At 36.8% G+C, this 25,803-nt stretch overlaps 1 protein-coding gene across 1 annotated transcript in view; it reads right to left on the bottom strand.

The window, feature by feature from the left end:
* whamm (WASP homolog associated with actin, golgi membranes and microtubules) overlaps positions 1 to 25,772 on the bottom strand; it is a 68,767-nt gene extending 42,995 nt beyond the window's left edge. Inside the window, exons 1-10 of the mRNA XM_088075744.1 lie at positions 24,808 to 25,772; positions 21,349 to 21,522; positions 19,966 to 20,116; positions 18,536 to 18,705; positions 14,521 to 14,728; positions 10,132 to 10,316; positions 8,592 to 8,678; positions 8,375 to 8,470; positions 4,987 to 5,377; positions 4,138 to 4,280 (exon numbers count right to left, since the gene is read on the bottom strand). Of these exons, the coding sequence (XP_087931870.1) occupies positions 4,138 to 4,280; positions 4,987 to 5,377; positions 8,375 to 8,470; positions 8,592 to 8,678; positions 10,132 to 10,316; positions 14,521 to 14,728; positions 18,536 to 18,705; positions 19,966 to 20,116; positions 21,349 to 21,522; positions 24,808 to 25,581 (2,379 nt within the window). The 5' untranslated portion in view covers positions 25,582 to 25,772. The remainder of the gene's footprint in view (positions 1 to 4,137; positions 4,281 to 4,986; positions 5,378 to 8,374; positions 8,471 to 8,591; positions 8,679 to 10,131; positions 10,317 to 14,520; positions 14,729 to 18,535; positions 18,706 to 19,965; positions 20,117 to 21,348; positions 21,523 to 24,807) is intronic.
* Between the last annotated feature and the right edge of the window lie 31 nt (positions 25,773 to 25,803).

The raw sequence follows: 25,803 nt of genomic DNA, 5'->3' as shown, positions 1-25,803 counted from the left end.
GCCTTGCCTTTTCGGTCATTTTTTCAACTTCATATTAAAGAGTGTTTTGGGCAGTTTTTGCAAAAGCCTTTGCTGTGGTGTGTTTTGCATGCTATTTTATCCTGTTTTGTGGTGTTTTCAGCTGTTTTTGAGACTTGTCATATTTTGACATTTTTGCCATACTATAGCCTTGCCTTTTTGGTCATTTCATCAACATGCCATAAAATGGTGTTTTTAGCCATTTTTTACAAAAGATTATGCTATGGTGTGTTTTTGCATGCTATTTTACCCTGTTTTGTGGTGTTTTCAGCTTTTTTTGAGACTTGTCATATTTTGACATTTTTGCCATACTATAGCCTTGCCTTTTTGGTCATTTCATCAACATGCCATAAAATGATGTTTTTAGCCATTTTTACAAAAGATTATGCTATAGTGTGTTTTTGCATGCTATTTTATCCTGTTTTGTGGTGTTTTCAGCTGTTTTTGAGACTTGTCATATTTTGACATTTTTGCCATACTATAGCCTTGCCTTTTTGGTCATTTCATCAACATGCCATAAAATGGTGTTTTTAGCCATTTTTGCAAAAGATTATGCTATGACGTGCTTTGGCATGCAATTTTATGCTGTTTTGAAGTGTTTTCAGCTGTTTTTGAGACTTGTCATATTTTGACATTTTTGCCATACTATAGCCTTGCCTTTTTGGTCATTTTTTCAACATGCTATAAAACTGTGTTTCTAGAGGTTTTTGCAAAACACTATGCTATGGTGTGTTTTTGCATGCTATTTTATCCTGTTTTGTGGTGTTTTCAGCTGTTTGTGAGACATGTCATATTTTGACATTTTTGCCATACTATAGCCTTGCCTTTTTGGTCATTTTATGAACATGCCATAAAATGGTGTTTTTAGCCATTTTTGCAAAAGGTTATGCTATGGCGTGCTTTGGCATGTAATTTTATGCTGTTTTGAAGTGTTTTCAGCTGTTTTTGAGACTTGTCATATTTTGACATTTTTGCCATACTATAGCCTTGCCTTTTCGGTCATTTTTTCAACATGCTATAAAACTGTGTTATTGGCTGTTTTTGCAAAAGCCTTTGCTGTGGTGTGTTTTTGCATGCTATTTTATCCTGCTTTGTGGTGTTTTCAGCTGTTTTTGAGACTTGTCATATTTTGACATTTTTGCCATACTATAGCCTTGCCTTTTTGGTCATTTTTTCAACATGCTATAAAACTGTGTTTCTAGAGGTTTTTGCAAAACACTATGCTATGGTGTGTTTTTGCACGTAATTTTATGCTGTTTTGAAGTGTTTTCAGCTGTTTTGAGACATGTAATGAATGTTCAAAAACTGACCGAAATGGCAAGGCTATAGTATGGCAAAAATGTCAAAATATGACATGTCCCAAAAACAACTGAAAACACCTCTAAACAGCATAAAATAGCATGCTGAGTCACGCCATAGAATAGTTTGTTGCAAAAACAGACAAAAACACCATGATATAGCATGTTGACAAAATGACCGAAAAAGGCAAGGCTATAGTATGGCAAAAATGTCAAAACATGACATGTCTCAAAAACAATTCAAAACCCCTCTAAACAGCATAAAATAGAGTGCCAAGACATGCCACTGCATAGAATGTTACAAAAACGGCCAAAAGCAATATAATTATGAATGTCGAAAAAATGACCGAAAAGGCAAGGCTATAGTATGGCAAAAATATCAAAATATGACATATCCCAAAAACAACTGAAAACACCTCTAAATAACATAAAAAAAAATGTGCCGAGACACGCCAAAACATAGTTTGTTGCAAAACCAGTCCAAAACACCATAATATAGCATGTTAAAAAAATGACCGAAAAATGCAAGGCTATAGTAAGGCAAAAAAGTCAAAATATTACATATTCCAAAAATAAGTCAAAACACCTCTGAATAGCAGAAAATAGCTTGCCGAGTCACACCATAGCATGGTTTATTGCAAAAACGTCCAATAGCACGAAAATAATGCATGTTGAAGAAATGACCGAAAAGGCAAGGCTATAGTATGGCAAAATGTCAAAATATGACATGCCGCAAAAACAGCTGAAAACACCCCTAATCAGCATAAAATAGCGTGCCAAGACTTGCCACTGCATAGAATATTGCAAAAACAGCCAAAAGCAACATAATTATGAATGTCGAAAAAATGACCAAAAAGGCAAGGCTATAGTATGGCAAAAATGTCAAAATATGACAAGTCATATAAACAACTGAAAACACCTCTAAACAGTATAAAATAGCGTGCCGAGTCACGCCATAGCATAGTTTGTTGCAAAAACAGATAAAAACACCATGATTTAGTATGCTGACAAAATGACCGAAAAAGGCAAGGCTATAGTATGGCAAAATGTCAAAATCTGACATGTCGCAAAAACAGCTGAAAACACCCCTAATCAGCATAAAATAGCGTGCCAAGACTTGCCATTGCATAGTTTGTCATTGACATGACATACCATACTTTAGATAGACTTACAGACAGAAAGACAGACAGATATAGATAAGTAGATAGATAGATAGATAGATAGATAGATAGATAGATAGATAGATAGATAGATAGATTTTGAACTTGTAAAACAAACTCAGAAAATGTAAGAATTTCAACAAATGGCAATAACAAAAATGGATGATAATCTAAACAAAAACCTCAAGACGAAATTGCATCTTACATGTTCAAAAAAGAGTAGGAGAGCTTATTATATCCTACTACTTCTCAGCTAATCAGTTAATCAATTTGTGAACTTTATGTCTAGCATATATAGATACACCTACATATTTACACACACTGACTTGCAGACATCCATACACACACTTATCCATAGATATCCATATATACATACATGCACATTAGGGCTGCAACAACAAATCGATAAAATCAATAATAATCGACTATTAAATGTGCTGGCAACAACCACAATTAACGATTTGTTGTGTCACGTGATTATTACATCACTCGCTGTGTAGCGGGACTATTAAAGTCCCATGCAGTTTGGGAGATCTTAACATATTGCAAAACAAGAATGTGTCACCCGCAAAATATGCAAAAGACACACATGGTATGCCACTGGAGCATGATGGTTATGATGCAGCATCTAAAACAAAAGCGAAATTGAGGAGGAGGAGAGCTTAACGGCAGGGTTAGTCGTTCAGTTTTAAAGTAAGGATACGCATGTTGTAAAAGCTGTCAACATGTAGTTTTTGAATTGTTTCATATTTGACTTTGCAGTTGTTTATTATTTATAATTGAATATTATTTTGACAGCTCAAGGATGTTCATGCAACCACTTGTTTCTGCATTGTGCTTTTTGCACTGTTGTCACTAATAATCTGTTTTTGAACAAAGTGATGGCAGGAAAGAAATGCTTATTTTATTATTTCTATTTCCTGTTTTTTAAAATCCAGTTCATTGATTTATCGAATAAATAATCGACCGATTAATCGATTATCAAAATAATCGTTAGTTGCAGCCCTAACACACATATTTATGCCCCACTGAATTCACACCACACATACAGTACATATACACATACATGCATTTTCATATATACATGATATGTGTACATTCATACATGTATGTACCTGCACACAACGAAGCACATAATATGCAGTTTATAAACAGTTTTGTACAATGCAATACAATGCAGATTTTTTTCATGCTGTTTTAGAAAACAAACTATACTATGACTTTGCATGGTATTTAGAACAACATACTATACTATGACTTTCTTGCGATTTTGTAGGATGCTGTTTTGGAACACATACCATATTATATCTTTTTTGCTATTTTGGACAACATACTATACCATTTTTGTTTTTGCCTTTTTGAAGAAAGTACTGTACTATGACTTTTTCATGGTATTTTGAAGGACATACTATAGCATCTACCATAGTATCTAAGTATCTAATCATAATAATTTCAATCAAAACTGGAAAAATATTGTCCATGTAACCACAAAAATTGGTTCTCAGTTCCCCAGTTCGGCCTTTCTGTACTGACAGTTCTTGTTGCTTATTAGCTGAAATACACACTTACAATATTTCTGTAATAAGATAATATTGGCCAGGGTAATTTATCAGTCTAGATGTAGGCTTTGGTATGTTCTCTGTTCTCGTAGAACATCTCACCTTCTTCAGTGTGACCCCTTGTCGGATGGCAGACATCAGACTGCTCCTTGGGTCCTCAGCAGGGGATGCAGTCCTGGGAGCCGGAACCTTTCGAAGCTGAATCTGTCCGCGTTGCAATGAGGCCAACACTTCATCCATTGTTCCTAAAATAATACAACAATAAAGGACACCAGACAATTTTAAAATGATGAAAAACCCTGCACTAGAGGTAAAGAATATATTATTATATTGACATTTCTGCCACTTTATTTTTACTTCTGATGAAGCAACTAAACATTAAAAAAGCAGCTTCCACTTGAATCTCTTCCATTTCACAAGAGCTCAGAAAATATGAAGTCATGTTAGACGTTAAAGTCTTCCTGGAGCAGAGTGTGCATCAGCAGGACCACAACTGAGGTAAAATGCCTCCTCTGTCCTCATGGGGAAAGATGGGAATTTAGGACAGAACACTATGTACAGGCACACACATACTAACACTTGCACGCACGCACACACACCCCTGCGCGCGCGCACACACACGCACGCACGCACGCACACACACACTCACACTCACACACACACACACACACACACACACTCACACTCACACTCACACACACACACACACACACACACACACACACACACACACTCCATGCACACAGTTCTCTGGAACAAAAACGACCTTCCCTGCAGTCGGACAAATTCACACATCCCGCTCCATCTGTACTGTATTTTTTCAGTAAATGGACATCAAAATGTTTTTGTTTTTTTCTGAATCTACCAGGAGGATTTGAGTAAACATTTTTAATGTCCACTTAATGCAGACACACAAGAAGCAGAGATATACTGTATGTGTTTCACTCTTACCTATATTTTGTTTGAGCATGCTCTTGGCTGGAAAAGGAGATTCTTCTTTTTCACTGAGTGGCATTGGTGTGTCTTCAGAGTCAGGCAGAGAGAGTATTGTAGGGGCCAGTGGTGGAGCTGGTGGTGGTGGAGGAGGTGGAGGAGGAGGAGGAGGAGGAGGAGTTGCAGTAGGGCAGGTTGTTGAAGGTGTTGGAGCAGCATAGATTTGAACAGGTATATCTTTAGGCTGCTGTCTCTTGGGTGTTTTATTGCGTCTGGGTGCAGGACGGACAGAGGGGGGTCCTTCAGGGGGGCCGAGGCTTATGATAGACAGAGGCTGGGAGGGACACTGGACTTCTGAAGGAGACATCCTGGACTGAGGAGTCTTCAGCATGTACTGGCCCTGTCGCTTCTTAAGAAAGATTGTAAAAGAGGGGAGGAATGGTATCAGAAATAAGAACGTCATCCTGTCCACTATTCGGAGAGAGAAACACAAGAGGACACTCACACAGTCTCATGTTTTTTTCAAATAGGTCTCACAGTGACTTGACTTTAAACTGAAGTGACAAAGAGAATGTGCACAAAACACACATACACAAAAACATCTACAACATCTAAAATTCAGGATGCTGACACAAAGAAAAATAGATCCTCTCAATCTGCTCATGTTGGATGATCTTTTATCATCAATAAAAGCAAGGAATCTCTGTCAGCTGTGTGTGTGTGTGTGTGTGTGTGTGTGTGTGTGTGTGTGTGTGTGTGTGTGTGTGTGTGTGTGTGTGTGACTGTGTATGTCATAGTATAACATGCTATTGAAAATAATCATAAAAACATCATAGTGTACTTTGCAGAAAAAAGTTCTTAAAAACGTCATAGTATACTATTTCTTTGACACTCAGGGTTAATATGAGGCTTGTTGGTGAGGTAGTTAGCGCTGTTGCCTCATAACACGAGGGTCCTTAGTTCAACTCCAGGTTAGGGCAAAAAAATCAGGCATCCCTTGTATTGAGATGCTAAATTCACTACAAAAACAGCTCTGTCCACATGGGAACTTTGTCTCCAGGTGTATTTAAACATTTTCATTTGGCTGTTGAACTTAAAAATTCAACTGCCCTGAAAAATGATCAAACCAACAAGATTAGGACCTCCAAGAAAGCACTTTAACAGGCTAAGTGATTAAAGTTCACAGTTCATCCGTGTTTTAGGACGTTTAAAGAGTAATGTCAGACTTCAGTATCAGACCAAATGTCTCCCTGTCTGTTCCTGAGTTATGTTGTTAAATAATGGCAATATAATAACATTTTATAGATTTTTTTGACATGCTATAATATGACAATTCCTTGGTTTTTGAAAGCACTACATTACGAGTTTTATTATTCTTTAAACAACATACTATACAATGATGTTTTTTGGAATTTTTGTGACAAAACAATATGCTATGATTTTTTTTAACTACATACCGTACTATGATGTTTTTATGATTTCTTTTAATATACTGAACTGTGACATTTAATTTTTTTCTAACATGCTACTAAACTGTGAAGTTCATGTGATTTTTTAAAGACATACTATGACTATTTTTAGGATGTTTTAAATGACATATTACACTATGTAGTTGTTTTGATCTTGAAGAACATAAGATATTATGACAATTCCATGATTGTTTGAACAACATACCATACTTTGAGTTGTTTTTTTTTCTATTTTTTTTTTTTTTTTAATGACATACTATACTATGATGTTTTCATAATTTTAAAAAGGACATTCTATACTTTCATTTTTTAATGACCTTTTGAACAACATACTATATGACTTATGGTATATTTGATGAGATATTATACTACGATTTTTTTTACTACTTTGGACACTATACTACAGTATTACTTTTTTGTTGTTTTGGATGACATAATATACTATGATTTTTTTATGCCTTTTTGAACGGCATACATACGATTTTGCAATTTTAAAAAACCTGCTAAACTATTTTTATGCTATTGTGAACAACATGTAATATGATTTTTTAATGCTATTTCCAAACAACATATCATATGACTGTTACATGCAATTTTGGACAACAAACTATACTATCAGTCTTTATGCTATTTTGAACAACATACTTAGTTTATGACTTTTTTATGATTCACTGACACACTATTTCATGAGTTTTTCATGATTTTTTTCAACAACATACTACATTATGTCTTTTTGTTATAAAAAAAAAAAAACATACTATACTAGGACATTTTTATGATTTTTAAAGGCATACTGTTTTCATGAAGTGGCACAGGGTTCAGACACACGGGGTGGAAGTCAAAAATGAAAATATTCATTAAATAATGATATTTACCAAAATAAATGATTGAGATGTGAGCAGTCAATATTGTCAGTGGTGTGTGCAAGTGGCCCGAGGAGTGGAGAATGGTGTATATAGAAGCTGCATGCTAAAATGAAAGACAAAGCAAATAAACCCAACCAAAAGGACCATGTGGGAACTGAGGGAGCTGCAAGAGAGCGAGGCAGACTAAAATGCCAAGCTTTATAGTTTCACTAGCTCATCAGCCCAGGTGAGCCAGCTCCCAACTGACCTGCACTGCCAGCTCAATACCTGCAAGGGGAGGATAAAGCACAAAGCAGGACAGGCAGAGCAGAGACACAGGCGGGGTCGTCATACACTATACATTGACATTTTTAGGATTTAGGATATAAATGACATAATATACTATGAAGTTTATATGAATGTTTTTGATGACATACTATTCTATGTAGTTTTGATGACTATTTCTAACTACATATTATACTTATTACCTTTTTAGGCCAAACAAAGTTCTCCTTCGGCTAACGGCCCCGCTGATGTGTGTTTCTTCATTACAACTTACAGCAATTTTCTTCTGCATTGTTAAAATGACCACCGCAAACAGTTAAATGACATTTTTACTTATTCCATTTCTATGGACTGGACTTTGAAAATCTGAGGGATCCTTGCTAAAAATGTTCACTGATTCAAGCGTTAAATATGATATCAGCTTCAACCAAGCAAATCTAATTTCAGTGAGTCACTGCTCCAAATAGCTTATATACTGACAGATATTCCAAAATTTCCCTCCCCATCTCGTACTTTCCTCTCTGGTAAAGCTCTAGTTGTCCCATTTTTTGGTAATTTTCACCTTTACTGGACAGTTTTGACAGTAAAGTGGCAAGAGAGACGGGGCATTATGATTATGTGGCATGTGCTGCAACCTCTTCACCATCAAGGCACTCCAGGGTTGAGTAGTTATGAGCTGAATTTTAATTTTGAGGTGAACTATTGAATTAAGTGCGTATGAAGCAGCAGCCTCTGGGGTTTTATAAAAAGAAGAAGAAGAACAAGCTGCAGGGGGGAGGCGGGGCAGAGACAATAAGAGCGCCTGACCTCTCTGAAGGAGCGTAATCTGCTCAGAGTCTTCTCTCGCTCCTGGTCCACCCACTGTTTCCTCCTCTGCTCCTCCTCCTTTCTCTTCTCTCGCTTCTGCAGACAACAGAGGGAGACAGCGAGAAGTTATTAGAGAGAAAAAATTGGATCTGGTTTCATTTGTGGCTTCTGCCGATGTTGGCAGAATGCTGGATGCCTTGTTGCCGTGGTGACGTACCAGGTGGACCTGATGATGCTGGGTGAAGAGGATAGAGCTCTGCTGGTCTGACAGCTGCCTCTGCTCGTGGGCCTCCATGCACTGATCCTAAAAAGCACACACAAACATTAATACATCTACACTCGAAAGTAAGCAAAAATTACAGTCTGCAGATTGACAATTGTACCAATTACAGCTAAAAACCTATTTATTTATTCTGTCTCCTCATTAATGGATGATCTCTAATTATTATTTTACATTAATTCTCTTATTTGTACTGTTCTGACTGGTCTGGACTGGACTTTTTACCTTCACTTTTATCATTCATCATCTGTTTTTTTGTCTTTTGTGTTGCATTTTATTGTAAAACACTTTGAGCTGCATCCCTTGTATAGAAAATGCTACAGAAATTAAGTTTCTTATTATAATTATTATTTTTTACACACAGTGGTGAAAGTCTTCAATTACTTTGCTTAAGTAAAATAAAATACTACACTGTAAAAATACCCAGTTAAAAGTCCTGCATTAAGAATATTACTTAAGTAAAATTAAGCAAGTATAATCAGGAAAATGTACTAAAATTATGAGTACCAAAGTACCAAATTTAGAAAATCACACACACACACAGACACACAAAATTTAAACTTAGATGACGTCGATGATAATCTCCAAAGTACATAATTCAAGATAAATAAAAAAACAACCAAAACTCTATATATATATATATATATATATATATATATTTTTTTTTTTTTTAAAAAAGGAGAAAAAAAAGGAATTGATTATTAAAATAGCTGCCAAAGAACCATATTCAGAAAAATTGTAAAAACACACACACAAAAAAAACTTTTTTTCTTTTTTTGTTAAGTAACTAGCGTAGTATGTAGTGAAGTAAAAAGTATAATATTTCCCTCTGAAATGTAGTGGAGTAAAAGTATAAAGTGGGATAAAATAAGGCTCAAGTGAAGTACAAGTACCTGGAATGTATACTTAAGTACAGTATTTGAATAAATGTACTTGCATGTTACCACTTTTGTACACTATAGAACTTGGACAAATTTGTCCTTCAAAGTTTAGAAAATGTCAGTGTCACTGATGACGAAGAACAATTAACACCTCAGTTATTTAGAAGAGCATTTTTTAAAATTTCACAGTGCTCTTCTTTTTAACTGCATTGTTAAATTTTTCGTGCCTGTAGTTTACTGTAGACAATTCGTGAGAGCCTCTAACCAGGGGATTCCTTCCACTTTGTTCTGAGCAATAAAATGTTTTTTAATCAGACAAATGAGCAAGCAGCCAGCCAACGGGAGGACAAGCCAACTGCTCCAACTGTGCTTCAATTACTCTGTCAGCTAAAAATATAGCCATATAGTAAAAAACATTTTTTTAAAAAACTCAGCAGTTTCAGACATGAGGAGGACAGAGTGGGGAAAACGGCACAGCTCCAATCTATTATTCAGAGACAAATACCCTCAAAAAAGGAACAAAATGCCACTAAAAAAACACTGTATGGGGCAGAGAATGTCCTCTGAAAATAAATGCCAGTGATACTCTCTCACACCTTTTTGTTGCGGAGATAAGCTCGTCGGGAACAGATGTTGCCTCTCTTGGTCTCCAAGGTCTGTAGGCGTCTTTTGAGCTGACTGACAGCCGGAGAGTCTGCTTGTTGAATACCTGTATGAACCATGCTCTGCAGCTCCTCTGGATCCTCACACACATCATAATACACCACCTCCTCCTTCAGTTCTGCAAAACAAATGCAACCAAGTCACTCAAAACTCTGCTTTACCTGTTCACAGGATTCCTGCTGTTTCTTGGCAATTTTGTGTTTCTCACTCTGTATATGGGATTCCATTGCTTCGATTCCCATAATGTCAAGTTAAAAAAAACCTTTTGCATAAAATACACAGAGCCTAATTGCCTTTTACCGGTTTCAGCCATGCAACATATACTTTCCTGATCTCTGTGACATTAATAGAAAAGGCATTCATGAAATTATTTTTTAAACCCAAAAAAAAATATTTTGAGATTTTACAATGCAATGTCAGAAAAACAAAAAGAAGGTTGGCCTTATTTCTACATTAATAAAAGTAACACATTTTAAGACTATAAGGATCTGTGGGAACCCTGTGTTAAAAAGGTGCTCTTTCAACTCATACAAAGAGTAATTCTTACATCATCACTCTGTATTCAACAGAGATGACTTGATGCTTCAGTACTACTTTGGAAATTACATTGCCTCAATGGCACATGTACTTTGGACTGTGCATGTAAAACACTTGTACACTTGTGCAAGACAAACAAGTCAAGTAGGTCTGAATTCAACAACAGGTAATACTGTACATGCACTTAAGAAAATCTGATCATTTTCTGTTTTGGTGAAACAACAGCAAGAAACAGAGTTTCCTGTTTCAGGTTAAGTGGTTAAGATGAATATGATAATCGCAGTTAGATATCTGCACAAAAGAACAGTTCCTGGTTTTCTAGGCCAAGTTTTTAAAGGGTTTTTGCATGATAAAGATCAGATTTGGAAAAAGTATTCTTGCAGCATGGTAGTTTTTTTTCTTTTACAGACCAACTGCATATGAAGTAGAATTTTTGTGTAATCTCACTACCACAGCTCCTTTTTGGTGCAATTTTGTGTAGAAAAACTACATTCAAACATACAAGAAACCAGTCTCAAGATGCATAAACAGCACACATGCAAAAAAAACATGCGTGCACCTTTTCCACGATTACAAAAGAAGTATGTGTGCTGAGAATGTGAGCACCTCACACAGACTTCAGATGAGGCGTGTACAGCGTTTTAACTCAAATTGTCGCAGGTGATATAATGAGGACGAGATTAAATATAAATTGAGAGGCTGATAACGTTTGTTTTTAGGTTTTGTTTGTTTTTTTTCCCCCCAAATTCACTGACTGTGTTATTATTTTTGCAGGCCACACAGTGCTTCTTAACATGTCAATCAAAGGCACATTTAGAAAGTCAATTTTCAATTATTTATGAGCAATAAATTTCATCATTATTTTTATTTAGATTAATCTCCCAGTTAGTGATCGTTTGATTTTATCATGTGAAGCACTTTGTGAAGTATGTTTCGACATGAGCGCTCTGAATGAATCATTGTTCATCCTTCTGATGTTAAATAACCATAATGATGAGATTTTACTGCAATAGTTTGCATAAATGTGATGAATTAGTGCTACAGATGCTACAAATATCCACAGCCGAGCATAATGACAGCTGTTCAAGCAGCGTTAGAGAACCTTGCGTTGAGACACAAACTTTTTCTCTTTTTTGGTGACTAATTGTTTTTATATAAAACTGCACTTTTTCTTTGCTTTATTTGTCAGTGATGGGTCTAATGAATGATGAAGGCACAAGTATTGTTATGCTAATTGTTAGGGCATTTCTGCATCCAAACTGCAGGTGTGGAAATGAGGCATGTGCACTCAGCTCCACAATAATTGTGCTTCATAAAAAAGAATCAGGCATATATGCATCTTTCCAATTGAAACAGAAAGAATGCATTTGCAAACTTCTGTTTTTGTACATATGCAGAGTTTTAGTCATGAATATACACAGAGTATAATGCATCTGGTGCACCCTGGTGATCTGCATGTTTTCCTTTGTCAACTGTGAGAGAGACAGGAGGAAGATTTCTCATAAAATGATTCATATATTCCAGCAAGGGCATTGAAAGTCATGCCCACTCATGATAAGTTTATTTACAATAAGAACTTCAAACTCCTTTAAAAGGCTCCACAAACTCAGCAGCCTCCATTGACTTGCAACAGTTTATCTTTTTCTGCTCTCTTTACTGAGCTGCAACTGGTAAAGGACACCTTCCTGCTTTTTAGTTGAGAAAATAAACCTGACTCCAGCCAAGGTGACAGACACAAACAGACACCATGTGCACACATAAGACTTCCACGCAAACATCAGACGTCCCAGGAGGAGCAATTACAGAAATATTTACATGCACTAAATATTTCCCCAAAGTAAACCCTGTGTACAAGACACTGAATGACCTGAAAAACAGAAACCCCTGTACATAATCATGTAATCCAACACAACCGTCCTCTAATCTATATGTGAAACATTCTGTAATATGTGATTTTTAACCCTTTGGAACCTGAGCAAATTGGTATGATTTCTTTTGAAAATATGGGGAAAAAAAGGCAGTAAGCAACTTGGCAAGAAATGTCCCACAAATTGCGAGAAATTAGTAAAAGATTAAAAGAAAATTACCAGAATTCAGAAATTTTGAAAGCCTAAATTCATAATTATAAATATAATTGTTTTTTTTTTTTTCAATTTTCAGCACTTGTGGGGGTCATTTTCCTGCTGTTTTTTCTTAATTTTTGGTACTTTTCTTGAAATATTTTACTAAAGTTTTCAAAGTGTGAGAAGTGCTTCCTCCTCGGTGCCTGATTGACACTCAGTGAAATCTGAACACACAAGCATGATACACATGTATTTTTACACTATCATTATCTCTGATGTGCATGCAGATAAACCTCCATAATACCTGTTCCTTACATACAGCGAATGAGAGAACTCAGATGGAGCGTGAAAAATTGTCCAGATATACTTCAGAATTTAGGGAGCATATTGAGCACTGATTGAATTCATGAAGCTTCGCAAAAATAAAGCAGGGTGAGCATTTTTTTTGAACAAGCAACACATCACTTAGCCTGTTTGGTTATACTCATTGTGTCCAGTTTTGAGGGCATGGTCACACATGAGTCAAATTAACACTGGCAAATATGCACCTACTTGTTCATTTCCATTCAATTGAACTAAATTGAATATACTTTATTTTAAACATTAAAAATAATTAATAAAACTACTAATAATCATCATAATAATAATAACTTTTATTTGTGTAAAAAAAAACAACAACAAACAAAATAATTGTGACCATATTTAACAGATTTTCAATCAGCAAAAATAAATTTAAGGATGCATGAATTGGATTTTCTGCTGGTATCTGATATGCCGATATATAACAACTCACTTTGACAAACTAAATTTAGTGATAATCAAGTGTTTTCTGTTGTGGAATTAACATCATATCATGCTTATCATAATGGCCTACCAGCAGATGGAGACATAAAATACAATGCTTTTCTGTGTTTGTAATATTCATTCATTTTGCAAAAGAAGAAAAATCCTTCAAGTTAGGGCGGATGTTTTGTATATGTTCACTTTGTAAATGCAAAAAAAACCCAAAACATCGGTTTGTGACGGAACACATGGAACGTCAGAATATGGAAAATGTACCACTACTGCCATATTTCACTGTATTTATTTGCAAGATAGCTTTCTCAGTGTCGCATCTGGCACCGCCCACATATAGTAATAATACTGCACTAAAGGTCAGCATGCGATGGTCACTCGCCCTTATATTTTTTTGTTTTTCTTTAGCCTTAAAGTACCTCAGTGATAGTTGTCTGTATATTAATGAGTAAATTGAAAACAGGAACTGAAACTAATTCCAGATACAATTAATGGTGCATATTTGCCAAAAATCTGAACAAATAAAGAATCAAAAGTTGCTGTGGCTTGGGTGTCCTGTAAACCAGCAAAAGGCTTTTATACTGCAAAGTAGTACCTCGTTCAAGTGTTAATATTTTTCTCAGTGTTCAGGCAAAGATGGCAATTTGTGTGAGGATTCCAACTACAGTTCCACCATCAGCAGCCTTGAGTCTTTTTCTCTCTGCATAGCTACGGTATTTCGGAGCCTCTGGTATTATGATTTATGAAAAAGGACGCCTTATGCCATAAAAAAAGCTCCATACACCTTTAAATCAATATTGCTTGAGTGTTTTTAAGTGGACTGTACAAGGACTTCACTGTCTTTCATAGTGATTCAATTTTTCTTGAAAAGGAAGACGCCAACACATCTACTGTTCACCACAAAGCTACCTGTTCTGTGTAGTGTACCTTTGATCTGCCGTCGCAGGGTGTCTATCTGAGCCACCAGCAGCTGCTCCTCGTTCTTCAGGATCTCGAACTTGGTGTCGTACAGTTCCAGTTGGGTTTCATAGAACTGCAGCTCCAGCTGGTCCACTGTGTCCTGCTGCTGGCTGTCCCCAGACGCAGACCTGGGACCAGCTCTGTGGCTCTTGACTTCTCCAGACAGGCTGCCCAACTGCAACAACAGAAACATGTTAGAGGATCATACATGCCTCTTTGCATGTAACAGCCTTAACAGCTGTATAATAACACACTGTGCATATCTGTGCATATATGAATGGGTATCTCTTGGAGTGCCCTTGACTGGTTTTACTGCTACCTTTCTGAAAGGAGTTTATCTGTGCCTCTTGATCCATTCATACTGTTTCTCTCTCCTGTGGCATACCTCAGGGCTCTGTCATGGGTCCTATTATTATTTACTTTATATATGCTTCCACAAGGTCACATTATTAGCCATTTCAGTGGCATAACTTATCACTGTTATACTGACGCAATCAGCTGCATGTCACACATTGACAAACTGTTAAGTTCTCCTCTGCTTTAGGTCTGACCAGGGCCTACTGGTTGTCCCACATTCTAGACCTAAAACAAAAGGTGATTGTGCCGTTGAAGTAGTGCCTCCAACACTATTGAACTCTCTTCTATCAGGTTTATGGGCTGCAGCCTTAATAGAAATTTTTAAAAACACAACTGAAGATCCATTTTCTCTAAATGGCCTTTGTCCCACCCTAATTTTTCTCGTGCTTGCTCCCCGGTGTGTTTCTTTTTTGGTCCCCAGTAGCTTGTATTTAGCTCCAGCTTTTGGTCCTCCCTTTAACTTCCTTCTATTTATTTATTTATTTGCTTTTATTTTTATTGTTGTATTGCTTTTATTATTGATTGCATGTTTTATTGTTTGAATCACTTTGTGTTTTTTATTTTTGTGAAAGGTGCTATATCAAATACATTTATTATTATTTCATTTATTATACATATTGCTGACCATATTGCTGATATTTTAAAGCATGCTTCACATTTAATTTTTAAATTGCTGAGACTTGGTATTACTGATCCAGGGTGTCTAGAGGTATCAGACACATAAATGTTATGCTTTTTAAGACCTTTTAACAATATTTTTCAAAAACAGATTTAAGAGTTAAGTTAAGTTTTTGGGAAAAGTCTTTTACTTCATTCAAGCACTGCAGGAAAGTGTAGAGTGCTGCAGGAATGAGGTCTAAAACACTGAAATGAGTTAGCATTTTTGCACTTCCGCTTCCCTTGGCTCAGAGTCAATGTGTTTTGGTTAGATGCCTGCAATAAGATCTGTGGTTAACACAAGTTTAAGAGACTTTCACATTTTGTTCTACAACATTAACTACTTCAGTGAATACACCCAAACATAACTTTTGTAGTCCTCCCTTTTCCCAACAAGTGGCTAAATGACCGCCTTATGTCATCCTGCCAAATACGGCTTTACAGCCTTATTGTGGTGGCGACATCGAAGTCATGTGACCGTAATGTAGTTTTTTTTTTTATGCCTGCCATTATGCTTCAGAAATCATAAAAATGGTTTTAATTTTTGAAGATGATCTTGCTGAATAAAACATGTAAGTAACATCAATGTTTGTTTGCATTTATTTTCTGCAATAATCCAAAATCCAGTGGAAAAATCCCATAGGCTTTTTGACTAGGGAACCAGAGCAACGCTAACATCTGTGTTGGCCTACAAATAACAGTCAGCAGCACTTTATGAAGGTAAGCGATAAATATGTAGTCCCATGCAGATGCAGGTTTTATGTAGGATTACGGTTATTAGATTGAGTTAGGTTAATCTACATTTTGACAACAATAAAGCATAAAGTAAAAGACTGTATGAATTTTAGTAGTAGGTTTAAAGATTTGTAACATCGTTAATGTAGACTTTCACCCAGAAGGGACTGATTCACATTGACAAAAGAATAAAGAAGATGGATAAATGAAATTATATAAATGATTTGTTGCAATTAGGACTGTACAAATTCCAACTTAAAACTTATACTTATAAAATTACACCTATGACATTTTGAAACTTTTCAAGTAGACACCCTGTAATCTCTCACAGAGAGATGGTGAGGAAAGAAAACTCCTGTTGTTGTGCTCAAAAAGACCTTGAATGAACTTCACTTAAGAGTCAAACTGTCAAACTGAAATCTACTTAGTCAAAGAATCTCCTCCACGTGATCCTGTTCATGATATCTATGCTTCTCATCATTAACCTTTTGTGTTTGATTTTTTGACATGAAGAGTTTTCAGAATAGTCTCTACTTTCAGCTTCATTACCAGGTAAAAAAAAAAACTGACATGAAAAAAAAGCTGAGGCTCTGTGTGAGGATCTCAAGCCTGTTTTAATCTCTGCACGTTGATTTTCATACTGTGATGAAATGCGATGAAATCAACAGCTACCTGCAAGGTAGGACAGTAATATTAAGTATACCTGATGTGCAGTTAATGAGCTGACACATTCAAAGCTTATATGTATGTACTTTAAATGGACAGTTCACCCCAAAATCAGAAATACACATTTTTCCTCTTACCTGTAGTGGTATTTATAGATAGTTTTAGTGTGGATTGTTCAGTGTTGGAGATATCGGCTGTAGAGATGCCTGCCTTCTCTCCAATATAATAAAATAATAATTTAAAAAATCGTTTGACAAAAAGCATTTGAAAAAATCAACAGCAATGTTTCTTTCCAATAATCATGACCCAGTTTCTCAAGATAATCCACAGATCTTGTTGTGAGCAGTAACTATTTCTTCTACCGAACAGGAGCACAAGATGTAAACATTAATGGTGATTTGGTTTCCAGGACAGAAAATAGTTCCTACATGAAACTGCTCACAACAAGGTCTGTGGATTATCTTCAGTAACCAGGTCATGATTTCTGTAAAGAAAGATTGCTGATGAGTTTTTCAAATGTATGTTTTTGAGCACCACAAGCTGAGAGAGCTTTCTACTTTCATTTTATATGAGTGAAAGCTGACATACACCCGATACTTCCAACACTCAGCAACTCTAAATCAACACATCTACATTAGTAATTACCAGTATAGGTAAGAGGAGCAATATGAATTTTGATTTTGGGGCGAACTGTTCCTTGAAACACTTTGAATTATGTCAAATATTAATACTCTCTGGATATGATACTATAGCCGAAGTGAATTGATTTGAAATAATACACATCTCATCCCAAACATATATACACACACACACAATAAAAGGCATCACGCTGAGACATCTGCAGGCATACCAACGCACTCATAAGAGCCACAGAGTTAGGCTGCCATCAGCGCAGGATTTTGCGTAGGTGTAGCTTACTGATCTCATTTTCAACACTCACACACAGCCGTCAGAGCTCATGCTGATTTCACAGTGCTCGATACTGCCAGAGTCCTGATTTTTAAAGAGCTTAATCTGATGAATAATGCAGCCACATGAAGGTGAAGGTGCTGAAGGTGTTCTGTTCTTTTCCAAAAAGCTTGAATGCACAGCACGACACCCTACAGCACCAAGTAATTCGCTGTGGTTTACTGAAAATACTGTGATCCTAACCGCACCCCCCCGTCCATACTCACAAATATGCATATACAGTGGCTGGCACGTTTTGAATACAAATATATACACAGATGCACTGACTTATTCATGTATGCAGGTTTTGGGGGTGTATCGAGGGGATTCTCTGTGTTTTTAACAGAGGCTTTATAAATAGATCAAAGGACTTCTGCAGCCAGAAAATCACATCACAGAGTGGAATACCAAGTGAAAGATTCACTGTGTCACATCTCGACAGAATTACAACCACTACAAAAGCAGTGTTGGCCTTGGTACCGGAGAGAAAGATCTCAATGATAACTAAAGCCTCACAAGAGTGTCAGAGTCCAAAACACCAGTACAGAATGTGCTGACTAATTACAGAGCCACTAGAAAAGCTGCGGATTATGAAAAAAAAACCTAAAGAAACACAAACCCTTTGTCTGATGCTGTTTTTCTTGCGGTTGAGGCACATCTCTGTAGTTCTCATGTGCTGCAGGGTTTCTTTGGCCAACAGGAAGCGGAGTTTCTCCATTCTGGGAGCTGCAGACGCCCAGGCAGCAGCTCCAAAACGACACTTATCCTCCTCCATCTGCTTTAACATACCTGAATGTGCACAAGAGTCCGTTATGTCAACACCACAAAATCACACACAAGTATTGCTATATAACCTCCTAGTGTGACACTGTATCGAATCTTAAAAAACACTGTATAGATTATCAATTAATATCTGACATGAAAAGATTTGGGGCAGTGGTTCATTTTGTGTTTAAACCCTAAACTGCTAGATAGCTGTGTTTTAGCTTTTTCCATTTGACTCTTACACTTCCACGTAACAAGATATACCTAACAAAGTTCAGCCGATGATTGATTTTTAAAGGGATATATAACAATGATAGAGGAGAAAGCCAATAGCCGAATAATCAGACAATATTTTTTGAGTATTTTGTTAAATTTGTTTTTTTTATAATCAAAATACTCTCTCTGTTATTCATAAAACATATAAACAAGACAAAACCTAGTATATGGTTGTACCTTGTATGAAACACTGCAGGGCTTTTAATTTGAAATCTGAGCTTTTATCTTGTAACGGGAGAGACGGCATTCTCTCAGTCAGGGACTCACAGACTTTCGCTTCAGTGCTGGACCAATACTGTAATTTTTTAAAAAACTTTCTTCTATTTCCTCTTAAATAAATGTGAAAATGTATATTTAGTGAGGACTTTTGATTTTTAATATCAAATTACATGTATCATAAATATGTTTTCTCACCAAATAAATGTTGGCGTTGTATGTTTCTGCACACACCAGATGTTAACATTTTTAGGTTATTTTGTAGCAGGTATGTTGAAGCAAAAAATTTTATTATTCTTCACATTGCCATGGTTAACGTATAGTTATACTAAAGCACAAAAAACACTTTGTTACGGTTAGAAAATGATCCTGCTTTGACTTAAAATACCAGGTTTTGGTGCCACAATAGCTTTTGGAAATGCCTAAAAAACAGCTGGCTTTGTTGTATGTTGGTCTCCAACAGTGGTCTGCAGCTTGGCAGTAATCTCGCCTTGGTGACATACCATCCACCATCCCATCCACCTCCTGATGACAAAGTCGACTCATATAATACCTCACTTTAGGAACGTTAATATGATATGTATAAAAGACACATATGTAATGTATCTGGGGTTTGCAAAAATGTTCAATGCAAACAGTTCGTTCTGCCGTCTGTGCTGGTTAGCTTGCAGCTGCAATGCAACTTTTGACTCTACTGTGCTTCATTTCCTGTGTGCTGAGGAACGGCACATAAAAGCGTTCATTAATTAATTCACACCTACACAAATAAGAAATAAACACAGAGAATTATACCAGCCAGAGCCTTTGAAGTCTGCGCAAAGTAGGTGACAGTGATGTCCTGAATTGAGGCGACTGCGTCTTCGGCTTTCGTTCTCCACTCCTCCGCTTCCTTCTCCAGAGCTGCGATTCTCTTAGGACCCAAGTCCTCAAACTCCAAAGACTTCTGCAGGAAACCACAGTTAGAAAAACAGTGGACAATGTTATACTCAGCGCTGTAATGCAGACTTCTTACAAATACTTAACCCACATGCATGTAAGCTTTTAGTCAAAGTTCAGATAATTCAGTGAGAAAATAAAATTAAACCTCAAATTATCTTCAAATGAGACAGAAAAATATGAAATTGTGTCAATCGCTCCACCATCAATTGTGTGCAGATATGTGTCTAGACCATGATGGAGAGTTAGAAAGATCAAGCAGGCCAGGCTGGAAGAGGCTCTGCAGTTACAAATGTAAAAGCTAAGACTGAACGGGAACTTGTAGAGATCACTGAATGAAACATAGTCCATACAAATATTGCTTTTTACCGACATAGAAGGCTGCAAGTTAGTGATATTAATGGTGGGGAGGAGTAAGTGTTAACTGTCAGCGTATAATACAAGAACGAGCACCATGTAGCTGTTAAATGCGTTTGAATATGTTCTGAGGCTGTAAATTTGCATAAAATTTGGCAAAATCTGTATGCAGACATTTGTTTTGAGTTGAGTGTGTTCTGTAAAGCTCCTTTTAAATTTGTGTTAAATGCCTAAATTCCTGATAAGAATATTTTCAGCATTAAGATACCAGAACAAATTGTAGATGCAGGGTTCCTACAGCTCATGGCAAGATTAATTGAAGACTTTTTAAAAGACACCTAGAGACAATTTTGCCAAAATGTTCATTGTAACATAGCACATGACTTTTGTGTTCCTCACTCTGTACGTGGTATTCCTCTACCTTGATTCACTAACTTGCCAAGGTCAAAAAAATAGACAGAGCCTCAAATGCATTGCCTTGTTCTGATTTCAGCTACGCCACAAAATTTTGGTTTAACAGCCAGTTGGTTTTTTTTTAAATTTGCATATCCCCATATAGTCCAGGTTACAGCAACAGCTAGGCTGACAGACAGTGGGCTATGTATTTAAAAAAAAATAGATGTAACATTTATTCTAGATTTTATGACAAAATATTATGCAACATCAGAAAAAAAAGTTCTAGAACATACTTTCCACGTCTTAGCACTTTTAAAACTTTTTAAAGATTGATTTAAGATATGTTAACACCAATTAAAGCCTCATTTTAGATTAATTAAATGCCTTTTAAGGATCCACAGGAACCCTGAAAAAGCACCTTTGTGTATATGTTTTTGACCACATCCTGAAAAAGCCCACTGCTGCTGAATATATGTCTCTATTTACCAGGATCTCCATCTTGTAGAGGCAGGCCAGCTCTCTCATGTCCCTGAAAGGCTGCAGCAGGTACTGGAAGAAGGTGGTGGCCACAGTGACCAGGTCCTGGTAGGCCTCGTCCTCTTCCTCGTACATGCTGAGCAGCGCAACCATTCTGTCTGCAGTGCCATGACTCTGCAGGAGCTGTGAATATGGAAGACATAAACACAATTACAGGACTTTTTCATGAATCAATAACACAAAACTCAATATTAGAGCTATCAGAAACATTTCATAACCAGGAGGCCTTAGGTTGGCCAGTAAAGCCAGTGTTTTTCAATACCACCGAGTCCTTTCTCTAACACTCACCACTGACAGCTCTCTCTCTTTAAATCTGGTATTAACAAATCATTTCATATCAAGATTTCATGTGGTGACACCTTAAGACTGCAGACACTGTGTGCACTTAAATCAGCTGGATCTAACTGAAATGCTGTCAGATAAAGGGGAGACAGAAGTAAGCTGATGCAGGTGAGAAAGGATAAGGGGAAAAAAACAACATGGGAGACTGGTAAAGAAAATAAGTAACTTTTTCTATGTCACTTAATTTCATCATATCTAAGCTGAAGATCTACAAACCTGTGCAGTCTAGTTCCCTGCCCTCTTTACAAAACTTTCAAAATCTTGGTGTCATCTTTGATAATATCTTCAGCTTGAACAAGCATGTTAACAGAGGTTTCCAGTCTTGTTTTCTGCAGCTCAGAAGACTGTCCAAGGTCAATTAAATCTTATTCCTTAGAAATGCAGTTATACGAAACTCTCTCTACATATGTCTGAGTTAACAGAGTTTACACAAATACCTGCATGTCCAAAATACAGCAGCCAGATTGTTCAGTAAAACGTTACTTCTGCAGTTTTCCCACACATTTTCATAAAAACATTTCAAAACTTTTCCATGACCCAAGATACGAAATATTTTTTTTCTTGCCACACATTTGCTGCATTTTTTTTTTTTTTAAATCAGATTTAAACTCTACGGAAACATAATTTCAGCTAACTGAAATGAAAATGAAGAAATGTACTTTACAATAACAACTTTTAACAATAGCAAACAAAATGTCAATTCAACACATATTAGAGCTTTGGTACATTGAGCTACAGAAAATAAATTTACCGTTATGTTACATTACTTACTACTGTGTATTACTAGGTTATACAGAGAACATTACTGTAACATTGCATTACACACAACAAAAATCCCATGACTTTTTCAAAACTTTCAATGATTTTTTTTTACAAATTCCATGACTTTTCCAGGCCTGGAAAATGTGGTTGTCAGATTCCATGATTTTTCCAGGTTTTGCATGACCGTGAGAACCCTGTTTCTATATTAGCGGTACATTTTAGAATTGTTTTTAAGATATCATTGCTAACTTTAAAGCCTCCTCCGGACCCACAACCACGTATCTCAGATGTCACACTGTACGTGTCCAACTGCATCCTGAAGTCCTCGGCCAAGGCTCTGCAAGCCAATCAACAAGCTGGATCAAGGACCAAAGGTAACCAGGCCTTTTCAGTTAAGGCCTCCACTCTCTGTACCAACCTCCCTGAGGAGATCAGACTGGCGAAGCCCTTATTCTCCTTAAATCCTTCATGAAATCATATTTTCACAAGAGTGCTTTCAGGGGGTTTGTAGCCTAAATTCACTTTTATCTATCAAGTTCCCTCTTAAAACCTATTAATATACACAAAAAATGTCTTTATTGTAATTAGTTATTTCTATCATTTTATTTTTTTTTTACTAATATTTAGCTCACTTTGCTCAATGCTATATCACTTTCAGTTAAATAACTCTGAAATGCAATACAAAAAAATGAGTATCCAAACAATTCCTATGGATTTTTCATCTTATTTTTATTACAAAATAGCAAAGTAAACAAACTAAAAATTAATTTATGTGGCTCTCATCACAATTCCACTTAGTGCAGCATTTGTTTTTTCAACAAAAAAGCAAACAAACTAAGATGTGTCCGATACCGATACTTCCGATCCGATCCGGACATCCCTACTTTCAAACTGTTTTAAAATTGCTTTTTCTGAATGTTCGTCTGCCTTTTTTTTCCTAAATCACTGTAACTTTGTTTTGAAAAGTGCTACATAAATAAAGTTGATTATTTTTTATTATTACATTTATGTATTTGAAGGGAGCAATACAGGGTATAGCTGTAAGATGTAATGCGAACAAACACAATAACATCACAAACTATGGCCTCAAATCTGCTCTCCGACACAGTGTCAACAAATTATCATATGATCTTCATACAGGTGCCATTTACTGCATCACTGATGAATCAGATTGCATTCGATTAGAGATGTTACTAATGGTGTGTACACTGACTGCGTTTTCTACAGGGTCTCGTATCTCTGGGCTTTAAACGCGGAGTTGCTGGCTGCCGTTACACTGTAAGGCATCTCTCACCAAATCATTTACCTGTTTAGCAAGCACCTGGGGGGGGCAGGTTCCATTTCTGTGTACAAATCACAAACACTGAAAAACAAACATCAGTGTTGATGGTGATGCAGCACCTACAGCTTTGATTGTAATACAATAACAGTAAAATATTTGCTGTGTCATAGTAGACTTGTTACACCACTGTGTAGTGCTAGTCCTGCAAAGTAACGTTCAAAAAGATCTTGAGGGAAATCACTTTTCTAAATCTTCCAATATTTCTCCTTTATTCAAGTGAAACATTCCTTCAGATAATAATAGCCCGGCATATATATGTATTTTTCAGTGCATTATAGATAGGTCCTAAGCATGGGTAAATTATGAGACAATGGGCCCCTGGGCCCATATACACAAAGGGCCCCACCACCTCTCCTACACTGGAGTAAAACACACAGACTTTGCGGCGGTTTTGTGCCTCTTCTTAGTCCTTATGCATCTTTTACGGTTTTGTTTCTCTACCAAGTCATTTTGTGTCTCCTTATGGAAGTTTTGTGTCCTTTTGAAGTCGTTTGTGTCTTTTTGAGGTAGTTTTAGCTCTTTTTTGGTTGTGTTGTCTTTTAAAGTTCATTTTGTGTCTCCTTGTGGTTGTTTTGTGTCTTTTTGAGGTAATTTTATGTCTATAGTAAATAGAATATAGTGTATTTTGCAAGATAGGCCAAGGGCTGTTTAAAATCAGTTTAGAGACCACAAATGGCCTTCAGGCTGGACTTCGGACATGACTGGCCTACCCTCATCAATATATGGGATTGATAAAATATTAGAAACTTTTCTCAGTATCATCAGTGAAGCCTACAAAAAGACACAAAGACACTTTGGTTGAATTAACACCTCTATGACTGAACTGTATCACCTTTATACAGGATGTATTGCAGCTTTACTGCATTAGACTGCCAGATTTCCATAATGAATTGGCAACTTTCTGTGACCCACATATGAACACCTGTGGCTCGTGTGATCCCGCAGCTGTCACACCCCCTCACCTGACGCACGTGACCCTTGGCCCGTGCCATCTCCTCCTGCATGGTCTTCCTCTTGAACTCCTGCAGATTTTCAAAGTACTCGTCAACATCCCGCTCGTCCTGCGTGAACAACGTGTCGAGCACGATTTTCCTCCCGCAGATGTCAATAGCTGTGCTGAAGTATTTTTCCAGTTTCCTGCACGGGGTGTCAAAGTCCCTCTCATCGTCATCTTCAGGTCCTGACCTCCGGTTCAGGAAGAGCAGATCCCAAATGTTGCCATCCTCGAACTCTGACAAATCTGGAAAACAGGTCCCCAATACGTCTGCCACACAGGAGAACTGCTGATGGATGTGTTTTAGGTCGTTAACGGAGAAAAGTCCAGCCCAGCTCATCTGAGGATCTCCGACAACTTCAGCTTTGCGTCTCTGCCGCTGTAACGTCCGGTTGTGACAAGTGACAGCGAACTTACACTCGATGACACTCCACTGGACGATAAAACCGAGCTTAAACGTCTCCGATTCCTCAAATATGTTACTTTTCACCGCCACCCAGCCCTCCAAACTATCCAACCGCTCAACATCCACGTTATTCATCTTAAAAAGAGCTGTTTCACTTCGGCCTCGGAGAAGCTGCTGGCTCTGTTTACAACGTCCGCCATTTGCGTGACGTAAGCCGCCTTCCGGGGCATGAAAAATATCCGGAATTTTCATAAACGGTTTCACACAAGCCATAAATCTAACATTAAAGCCGTTATAATTACATTTACTGAAATCAAATATTGTAATATAATGCATAATAGAAGCCGTTCTGTTTTGTGTACATTATTTAGATAATACATAAGTATAACAGCATTGTTATCATTAATATTATGCAATTTCTCTCCAGTAATCTTCTTTTTAGTGTACAACTGTTTTCGTAACTGTTGTTTTAACGTGGTACAAGGTAAAAGCTTCTAATTTTGATTAACTGTAAGCAGTCGAGATCATATGGAAAACAATTCACATGATTAGAAGCAT

The sequence above is a fragment of the Plectropomus leopardus genome, chromosome 1 (genome assembly GCF_026936395.1).
Source record: "Plectropomus leopardus strain MGB_pleo_1.0 chromosome 1, ASM2693639v1, whole genome shotgun sequence".
NCBI classification, from domain to species: domain Eukaryota; kingdom Metazoa; phylum Chordata; class Actinopteri; order Perciformes; family Serranidae; genus Plectropomus; species Plectropomus leopardus.
The sequence above is the reverse complement of the archived record's forward strand: the minus strand, read 5'-3'. Positions and strand labels throughout refer to the sequence as shown.